Source organism: Nothoprocta perdicaria, unplaced genomic scaffold (assembly GCF_003342845.1).
Source record: "Nothoprocta perdicaria isolate Ctin4 unplaced genomic scaffold, notPer1 scaffold_20, whole genome shotgun sequence".
Lineage (NCBI taxonomy): Eukaryota > Metazoa > Chordata > Aves > Tinamiformes > Tinamidae > Nothoprocta > Nothoprocta perdicaria.
In genome coordinates, this window is record NW_020455205.1 from 2,884,642 (window position 1) to 2,894,900 (window position 10,259).

The 10,259-nt window shown below is 38.0% G+C and overlaps 1 protein-coding gene across 3 annotated transcripts in view; it reads left to right on the forward strand.

Moving 5' to 3' along the window:
- The first annotated feature begins 3,351 nt into the window (after window positions 1-3,351).
- SH3GLB1 (SH3 domain containing GRB2 like, endophilin B1) overlaps window positions 3,352-10,259 on the forward strand; it is a 15,984-nt gene continuing 9,076 nt past the window's right edge. Inside the window, exons 1-6 of one of the 3 annotated variants that reach the window (XM_026037924.1) lie at window positions 3,361-3,516; window positions 4,679-4,807; window positions 6,059-6,192; window positions 6,450-6,542; window positions 7,956-8,042; window positions 8,902-8,925. In XM_026037924.1, the coding sequence (XP_025893709.1) occupies window positions 3,480-3,516; window positions 4,679-4,807; window positions 6,059-6,192; window positions 6,450-6,542; window positions 7,956-8,042; window positions 8,902-8,925 (504 nt within the window). In that variant the 5' untranslated portion in view covers window positions 3,361-3,479. Of the gene's footprint in view, window positions 3,517-4,678; window positions 4,808-6,058; window positions 6,193-6,449; window positions 6,543-7,955; window positions 8,043-8,901; window positions 8,926-10,259 lie in introns of all 3 variants that reach the window. The other 2 variants (XM_026037925.1, XM_026037926.1) reach the window with 2 other exon arrangements.

The following is a 10,259-nucleotide window of genomic DNA, read 5'->3' on the forward strand; positions in this document are numbered from 1 at the left end:
CCCCGCCGTGAGCGTTGCCAGGAGCCGCCAGCGGGGCTCTGCTCGGGGAAGCGGCGGCTTTTCCGTGGCGCCGGAGCGTGTCCGGCCGCCTGCGCTGCCGGGCGTCTCAGCTGCGCTTGCTCCTGAGTCAGGCTTCCCTCTCCGTGCGCCCGGGGCGCTGCGGGCTGTGGCCGCCCGCGTTATGTAATGGGAGCGGGACAGGCTTCCTGCGGGGCGTCCCGGCAGCGCCGCGGGCCCCGCCGCTTCCGTGGGCCTGGCCCGGCCGGGAGCGCAGGTGGAGGCGCTCTCYGGTCTGAAGCCGGTCGGAGCAATTGCCTGGATTGGCCCCATCCCAGCAAAGCCAGCGGCAGAGCAACGGGACACCGAACTCACCTGAAAGCTGTTCAAATTTMAAGTGAAATGAAAGCAGTTTGGGGGATTGTCCTTGTGATGCACTTCTTCCCSGCCTCCCAAAGTGCTGCAAGTTTCCCAGGCCATCTCTCCTTGTCGACCTCCAGCCATTTTGCTCCCTTTGCTGGACAGGGAAGAGATACAGATCACCCTTTATTGTGAGATCCTGTGATGGGACCTTGTGATTTCATTTAGCCTGACATTTTACATCTAAATGCTTAATGCTTTCTACAGTGCTGCATTAACATAGGCTTTCTGCAGTCTGCTGTAGTATGAAGCTGATATGAACTGTGCTTTACCCCAGTGTGCTCTATTAGCACTGATGATTTGTGTCTGAGTTGCTACATCAGTGCGTCTGTGATGCAGACTTAAATCCTGTGGAAATGTGCAAGCAGTAGTTTTCTTCTGCTAGCTGCCGCTTTCCCCTGCAGTTCAGCTGTAGCAGGGAGGAGACAAGTCTTTAACGTGTTCCTATCATCTAAGCAGGTATTGTTCTGTATGCTTGTGATACTCCCCGCCACTTGTTTTTTTTTTTTTTTTTCAGGTACTATTTATGTAAAGTGTGCAGATGGTATTGAGGGACCATCTCTTTGTTTATTTGTGTCATCAGGCTGTGGATCTTGTGACCTCCAGTGAAAAAAACAGCTTTGTGAATTGAGTTCAACTCTGATTTTCAAGCATCGTTAGATGATTTAGTATGACAGTAGTATGACTTAGTATGACTTGACAGTAGCTTTTTTGTGATATTAAAAAGCGCAACAAATGTGGTGAAACCTGGTGAAACAGTGCAGTGTAATATTATTTGCAAGACCGCCACTTAAAATTTTCCTTTCAGCTTGCTGCTGGTGAGCATCTTGTTTGTTTCACAGGCTTACCCAACTCTTCTATTACAGGCACACTGGGTTCCAAGAAACCYGTTTCTCTTGTGGATGAGACTCTACAGTGTTTAGATGGCTTTAGTTAGTTTTCTACAGAAAGTAGTATTTTTGGTGTTTACCTTAGATGGGGGGGAAAAAAAACCCTAAAAGTATAGCATAGTAAAATTGAGCTCCCATCCATCTTCATCCAAAGGTTCCCTCCCACCTGATGGGTAGGGCCTGCCTGGAGCAGTTGTTCTGGGTGAAGCTCGTGGTAGTTGCAGTTTGTGCAGTGTGAAACGGGGATAGGGAGTGACAGGATCTGAGGTACAATAAATATTGCCACAGAGTGTAGGTAGTAGCTGGAATGAGACAAGTTGCCCCGTACAGAAGCCAAGAATCCCAAGCTGGACTGTTCCTCCTTAGCAGCAGAGACTCTTTTGTTGTTGATGGCTACAACTTGAACTCGGAAGCTTCCGTTAACACTTTCTACCTCTGATCAGCTTCGCAGTGTGRACTTGAAATGTGTGGACTGATAACTCAGCTTCTGCTGAAGAGGGCAATTTCCTTCTGCATAAGCTGCTCATGTTTAGGCAAATTTATATTTTGAAATTAACAATGTCAGAGGACTGGGTTAGGTAGCTTACTAGATAGCTTGTGAACAAACAAAGTACAGGATACGCTTTAAAAGTGCCTTTTTAAACATGAGCAATATTAGATCTATGAATTCCCTTTCTCCCTGTGCTGCAACTGAACTTTCTCACAGAGACAGCCTGCATGTATGTGGAGCCCCCAAAGGTACAATATTTAGAAGTTCACAGTGTCAAAGTTATTTTTAACCTAYGCATAATGGAAATTAAAACAAGCTTGGCTAATACGGTTCTATTTTTGTTCTACTCTTGTTTCTTACAGAGAGTTTAAATACTCCACTTAGTAACTTGTCAGGGATAAAGTTTGACAGTCAAAATGCTTCCAGTCCTATTACGTTCTTAACTGGTAAGCTTGTTAGGCATTTACTTATAGGCCATGTTCTTCTAACCGAAAATGCCAGACSTTGACTAGACTGTCAGTTACTGAGATTGTAATCATGAGGAAGCTACTGTTTTCAAGAGAGTGGGGCAAAACACTGTATTAGTTCTGGTTTTGTTGGGTTCCTTGACATGAAACTTCCTTGGGTTTTTCCCTTCTCACAGAGACTTGGGATTGAAGGAAGTACAGATTGGTTGTGTATTAATAAAAGCTGGCATGGATTAAATATCAAGTGAAATGAATAGTCTAGTAGTTTTTATTTAGCTAAAGGAAGTGTGGATTGTATTTCACTGTCACTGAAATGATAATTTAGAAGAGGGCATAAGAGGTCATCTAATGCTTCCTGTAAGGATTCAATTATATCTAAAAAATTCCTGAAAGATTTGTTTAACCTATTCTTTAAAAAACAAACAACAACAAAAATAACTCTTCCCTCACTGCCAAAAAGATATATTCTGCATCACAGGTCAGTCTGATTCAGCATTTAATACTTGTCTTTAAAAGTGTTATCCAATATCTCATCTTAAACCTTCATCTTGTAGTCTAATACGTTGCTTTCGTAGTCTAATACATTTCCTGTTTGTTGTGGACAGCTTTCTTCAAATACATAAAAGGTGGCTGAGAAGAGAATCTGTTGTGTCTTCTGCTTTTACTTTGGAGAAGAGTCAGCTTCAATTACTTCCATTTTCCTTGGTGTTTTTTTTTCCCCAATCTCTTAGGGACCTTAATTACCTCCACATTCTTTCCTTTTGTTTCATGTTTTAGGGAGCATTATGCAGAATCAGACACAGTGCCTAGAYTGAGACTTACCAAAAGCAAACAGAGCAGAGAGTTTCTTCATAGTGTTATAAATAGGCTTCCTTATCTCAATCTGATTAATGCCGTCTCCATCCCTGTTTTCTGAAAGCAAAGTTATGTTGTTGAGYTTACCAACTTTCAAAATTATCATCAAATCTTTAATGAATACTGTCTAATGATTATATACTTGAAAGTATGATTTGCAAATAATGTGAGTGAACAGTTACTATCCTAAAGTTGTACTGTAAATCTGCTTTTATGAAGTAACTTAATATTTTCAACCTGTTTCTCTAATTGTAGTTCACAGAAGAAAAGCTTGGACAAGCAGAGAAGACTGAACTGGATGCTCACCTGGAGAACCTTCTCAGCAAGGCAGAATGCACTAAATTGTGGACAGAAAAAATAATGAAACAGACAGAAGTATTATTGCAGCCAAATCCAAGTAAGAAGTCTTTCAGGCTTCTGTTTGCAATTTCTGAATTTTTGCCCGTGTAACTGTTTACTGACATAGGAATTTTATAAGTCATGACTAAATATAGCAGTTATAAATCTCTAGGGCTGGTGTTAGGGAAGGCTGGAGGAAACAGTTCTCTTGTTCATTTAGTTTAGCAATCCTTTGTGTTAGGTATTTACTTTTCCAGAAACTTAGAGTCTTGAATCAGTAATTGGAGGCTATAGACCTACATGAGGAAGCTTTATTAAAGGGGTAATATATGGTAATATCTCAGTTATGCTGACCAGTCTATTTTCTGATGTCTAAAAATAATCAGTGTTAAGTGATGATCTTCATCTGGGAATGTAACTTCAACTGTTTGCCAATCTGCTCGGGAGGACTGTCACCTGTTCCTGAGAACTTATTTTGTTTGTATTTAATAGAACAACCTGTCTGGGTGAGACAGAAGRGGCTTCCAGTCAAAATTTTAGTAGTATGTTTAGGTCAGACCCAAGCAATAGTCCAGTAACGTTTTAGGTGACGTTTTTGGATCTTCTGTAATTTAATCTGTCCACAATAAAATAATGGCCAGAGTAAGGAAAAAGTTGAAGTYGAATCCATCTTGGTTCATGCTTGGTGCTAGAAAGTGAACTGACAACTGTGTTTAAGACTAACTTTTGTGACATTGACAAGGAAGTAGTTATTTAATTCATCATCATTGTAAGTTATCTGTTTAACACTATGTTTTAGTTTCATCAAAGTGGGAGGTTTGTTCATTAGAGGACAGCTTTGGATTGCCTGTGTTACTACATGCTAAATTTGGTTCACAGTGTATGCATGAATGAAGTGAGTTAACTATGAAGTCGAACGGTTGATCAGAGAAATCAGGTTTTGTATCTCAGAAGTTTAAGATAACTGTAAAGGGCAGTGTTTCTGTCAAGGTCTGTAGAGCCTTTTATGGCTAAAGAGCATTTTATGGCTCAACATCAAGAAGCACGTGAACAYAGCATGACAAACATTGAGTACAATTGAGCCCTTAGAGTAGTACTTTCCATTTTACAATATTAAATTACTTAAGCTTAAATATGTGGATTTTTGAAAATTATTTTCTTTCCTCTTACTTTTGTAAATTATACTTGAATAGCAGTAAATCAATTTTTTTTTTCTTCAGATGCTAGGATAGAAGAATTTGTGTATGAGAAGTTGGACCGCAAAGCCCCAAGTCGTCTGAATAATCCAGAGCTACTAGGCCAGTATATGATTGATGCAGGGAATGAATTTGGACCTGGGACAGCCTATGGTAAGTGAAAGCAGAGAATATGACTTGTGTTGCAGAAATGGGAAGGGGAAAATGCACAGATACTTTGTTTGTTTGTTAACAATGTGGAGTGGTATGTTTTGCCTTCCTCTAGGTAATACTACAATGCTTTTTTATAACATTTTGAGATGATTTGTATCCCTTTGAACATTAAGAAGTCGGTGGTGAGGCTTCTATCACAACCTAAGGATTACAGAAGATAGGAATAGCTGTTTGTGTGTGTGTGTGTGTGTGTGTGTGTGTGTGGAATATCACCTCAATGTTTCTCCCTTCTTCACCAATACCTATGATAGGGTAGGGGTGACATTGAATATAATTTCAAGTGACTTTTGATGGTGTATTTTATACATATTTAACTATATAAATATGTAATTATAAATTATAATGTCTTTTTTCTCTATAACTCTTGCAGTTAAATCTRTTATCACTGTTTTTAATTTGGCTTAAACAACTGGAATGCATAGTTGTCATGCAGCTTGCAATCGTAAACTCTGACAGTTCAGTTGCTTGTCTCAGGGTTAGAGTATGAGGCAAGTTCTTGTCCTTGGAAGGATCRGTTCTCTACATGTGGAAATAATGCAATTACCTTCCTAAGGAAGAAAATTATACTTCAAAAAAAAAAAAAAAAAGAAAAAGTCAAATGTTTTGTAGAAGATGTATGGATACACAGTCAATGACAACAGGCTTTATTCCTTTTATGGCCCTAAAAAAATGTGACATTATCTGTGATTCTTCTTAAATTGTCAGACCCATGAGTTTTTTCTGTTTGTTTTAATCAAATAGAATTGTAGTTACAGGCAAAGAGCCCTTCTGCTTGCATTTGCTGCAGCTCTTATAACTGGGGTCAAGTTGCGTGAACCATTAGCGTAAAGTTACTCTTTAACCTTTCAAGTGGTGTCACAAAGTGTTTTTAGCATTCAGAAAACCTAGAGAGTGTTTTTTGTAACTTGGACTTTTCAGTTTCTGAAAATCTATATTCTTGTTGAAATCTGCCCTTGAACTGATTTTTTTATTATAATTATTTAAACAAAAAAAAAAAAAAGACTAATTCAAAGGAAATTAATAACTGATTGAGACTTCTTTTGACTACTACTGTGGCACTTCCGAGCTGCTGACCTAGACTCTTGTACCTGTAAAAACATCAATTTTTTTGGTTTTCCTTTGCTTTAAAGCAAAAAACAAAAAAGCAGCTGCCTGGATTGCTGTGAAATTTGCATATTATTTCCTTTGCAGGAAATGCACTCATTAAATGTGGAGAAACACAAAAGCGCATTGGGACAGCAGACAGAGAATTAATTCAAACTTCTGCTATAAATTTTCTCACTCCCCTAAGAAACTTTATTGAAGGAGACTACAAAACTATTACTGTAAGTAGAAGTGAACTACTTCTGTCATTTCACAGTAGTTGTAAATCTAAGCTTTTTTAAATCAAGTGATAGATAATTGTATAATGTTTTATTTAAAATAATGTATAAAATCAGATGGAATTTGTCCTATTGGTTTATATTCTCTTCATTTAACCAAGCTAAATAAATCATTTTGAAAACTTACTTTTTGTAGTTAATGTGCCGGATTTTGCTTTTAACTATTTCTTTTCTCCTGAACTAACTTAACTCATTTACAGAAAGAGCGTAAACTATTACAAAATAAACGTCTAGATTTGGATGCAGCAAAAACTAGATTGAAGAAGGCCAAAGTTGCAGAAGCTCGAGCTGCAGTAAGTAAAGTTTTTTGATGATGTTGGTGGGTTTTTTTTTCTTTTTTTTGTTTGTTTGTTTACTTTTTTCATAACTCTCAAGCTTATTTTATATATTTATAAACTTGGCTGATTGCTTAGGCTTCCACCCAGCTTTTTGGACTTGCTGTTTTCACATAACCAGATGGGACAGAACTCAAACTCATATCTTAACCATTCTTGTTCTCTCAGTACTTTTTTGAGGAAATTGAAATGTTAGTGAAACAACAAAATCAGCTCCTTTTGAAACTCTTTAAATTCTCTTTAAAATGGAGACAAAATTAAATGTAGGTAACTGGAGGGGTGCGTATGCATGTAGTGTTTTCATAGCTACCTGTAGACTGTTTTCCTTAAATACCCAGAGTTACTGAGATGATGGATAGTCCTCCTCCTCCACCCCCCCAAAAAGCTGCTTAATTTGGGAAACTAACACTGGTGAGTGGAGCAGAGTATTGGCCAGCAGTGGAGTTTGGAAACGTTGGAGAGAGAGGCGAAGTAAACACTGTGCCTTTACTTAGACTTGTTCAGTGTTACATGTCCTGAAGAAAAGGAAGTGTTTGGGGTATTAGCTTCCTGGTGATGTGGTGGCAGTTAAATGCTTCCTAAAGCAGTAGAAAGACCAAGAGGAAGTTGTTTCTACTAAGCTCATCGTTAGAAGGAAGGCTGTGCACTCTGATTTATTGCATCCATCACCAGCGTAAATTCTTACTCATGTGAAGCTGTATGCTCTGACACATTGCTCCCAATTGCTACTGCTATTACATGTCCAATCTTAAATTTTCATGTAGMAAATACTTTATAGTTTTATTTAAAAATAGTTAAAAATAACTCAAAATAATTCAGTGCTCATAAAACATGAAACCCCAGATCTCTTGGATCACTTTAAAATGCTTMAGTTGCACTATTAGGGTGGTTTGACATTTAGAAATGCAGCAGTTCCTAGCCTTGAAACAAAGTGGGGAAAAAAATGTACAAGAAGTGAGGATTTGCATGGAAACAGGTGTGATGCTARTGGCTGGTCTTCCACTGAATCACTTTATTTATGGAAAATGTCTGACAAAACTTACTGAACTAATGGTTTAGTAAAATGTTTTAAGCCAGGATGCACGTTCTTCCAAGTTTCACTGCTCTCCGACAACCTGGAATAAAGTGATCAATTAGTATCTACATTTGATTGTATGTTGTAAAACTACTTCAGATTTGAGGAAAAGGCATCCTCCCATACTTGCAGCACAAATGAAGTACCTTAGATGAGTATTTAAAATAAATAAAACTGTTCAGATATCTGTATTCAGTTCACGGTTCTGCTTAAACTTGCTTTCTTTTATGTCAATAACCTATTCACTTGCTATGTTCACAGTATAACTTGGTTTTGTCTTTATCTATGCACTTAAGCAACTAAACACCTCTCAGCCTGAAGAGAATAACATTATGGTAAATGTCTCTTACGTGCTCAACTTGCTGCATGTAAAATGGCTAAAGGTTTGTTGGCCTTCTGTGTTCATTCATTTCCTTCCTAAGTGTTTCCTCTTGCTATCCAGATTGCGTAGTCCTGTTTAAGATGTTTTCCAAGAGCAAATGAGCTTGTTTATTGCAACTTACTACTGTAGYGTTTGTGCACATTTCTTCCTACCAAAGTCCCAACTGTGGCATCAGCRACTTATAACTGCTGGAATATGGAAATTAAAGAACGGCATTGCAAGAGGGAACTGGGACAGCAAGCTATGCTAACCTCCAGATTAACTTACTTGCATTTTTTTATTTACTCCTGCTACTTCTTTAAAACTCAGTTTGAGACATCTCTACAGCATAAATAGTAAATTCAGATTAGTGACGATTCTTGTGAAAGAATAAACTAAGTGGAATTAGCAAGAGAAATCACTCATTTCTCTGTTTCAGTCATTCTTTAAYGTAGTGTTGAAACAAGAACGTTTTTTCGTAGTTTTCCAGTATTCYAATACATTAAGATAACATAGCTAAATTAATTCATAATGTAACTTTGTTTGGTTCATGTCATTTTCCAAGTAATTGTGTTTCAAATATCATATTTTTTAAGATTCTAAGTTTGACAAGTCGTATCCTCTTCAATATCTATTTGGTTTCACAAATACAGTCCTAAACATACTGACTTYAGTTTCATTGTATATGAAGGGCTTTGGGCAACTGACTCATTCATAGCAATCCTCAAATGTCTTTGAGGTCCTAAAGAAAGATAGGGAAATATTTAAAAGCTAAAGTATAGTTGCATCTTGCATTAAAGCACCACAATGCTCTTCTAAGTGTGTATGTTTTTTATCTTCCCCCTCTCCCTGCTTCACGCTTCACTTTTAACGCTGGCTAGATATGGGCTGAGGAGGTGACAAAAGTAAGTAAACAGTTTAGAAACCACAACATTCGGAAACCATAAATCGTGCTGGTGTCATGTAATAAAGGATATTGCACATTGCTGATTTCAGTGTAATGTTGGACATTTGATGTTATATGAGACTCTGCTGTTTTTCTCCAGGGACTTTCAAATTCCAGGGGCAATACAAAACCCGTGGTTTGTTTTCTAAAATAAGCTGGCTCTTAGCACCATGATTTTCATTTGACAAGATGTAATAGAAAAGAACTACAGAGTTTATCTTTTCACAGTTACTGACATGATGGGCTATTAAGAAAATACACTAGCAGTGAGCTTATCTAAACATTTTCAGAAACATTGATGTCTAGTACTCTAACTGTTCTAAAAAATACTGATGTGACACTACTAACCAGATGCCAAAACAGTTCCTGATTTTTTTTTTTTTCCCTTCTACCCCTGCAGTTTCAGCAGAGAACACAATGCTTATTTTAAAAACTCAAGTTATGAGGTAGACTAGTCTGAACTGTACCGGAGTTATAGGTGTAGTATTAGCCTCTGGACAGTCAGAGAAAAGAGCTTGAGGCCTTCTAAAATTGAAATACGAGGAGATGCAGGGATCTGTCATCGTGGCTTTCAGCCTGTCCAGTAATCTTTACATCAATTACCATCTTTTTGCGATAGTATTCTCATGCTCTTAGTGATAAAAATTCCTTTAGTTTAACTTTCCTGCTGAAATATGTAATTGGGGTATATGGAGTAACTGCTATGAAGCACATGGGATGGGTAGTCATGTCCTGCACTTTGAACACCTGAGTTTTGTTATAAATCTTTCCCACTGTCTAGTGTAGTCRAGGAAGAGATCAGAGGTTTTAGCACATTGCAGTTAGGGTATGGGTAAGCATCAAGAGGGTCTGTCATGGATCCATGGCCATAGAGGAGACGAGGAACACTAGCCATCCTGGGGAGTGAGATTCTAGCCATTATTGCCATCTTAGTAATAGTCTCCCTAATAAAACAAGTTTAGGACTGTGATTGTGTTGTCTTATGCTCTTGTGATTGTATGTTTCTTAGCTACATGTTTGCATAGTATTTCCAAGGATCATTCATATAGATTCATATGTATATTCATAATCTGAGTTTGGGGAGATTCTGTACTTCTGAATTTTCATATTAAGATCCCAAAATCTTATTTTAAGCTTGGGGAGCAAACAATATTTTGAGGGATCTTCATGGGAGATATCCAGCGATGCCTTCTGAACGTTGTTTAAATAACAAAGTATGGCTGCAGCTGAAGGCAGCAGGGAGGTTTAGACTTGTGTTTTGTGCACGTTTTTTTTTTTTTTTTTTTTTTTTTT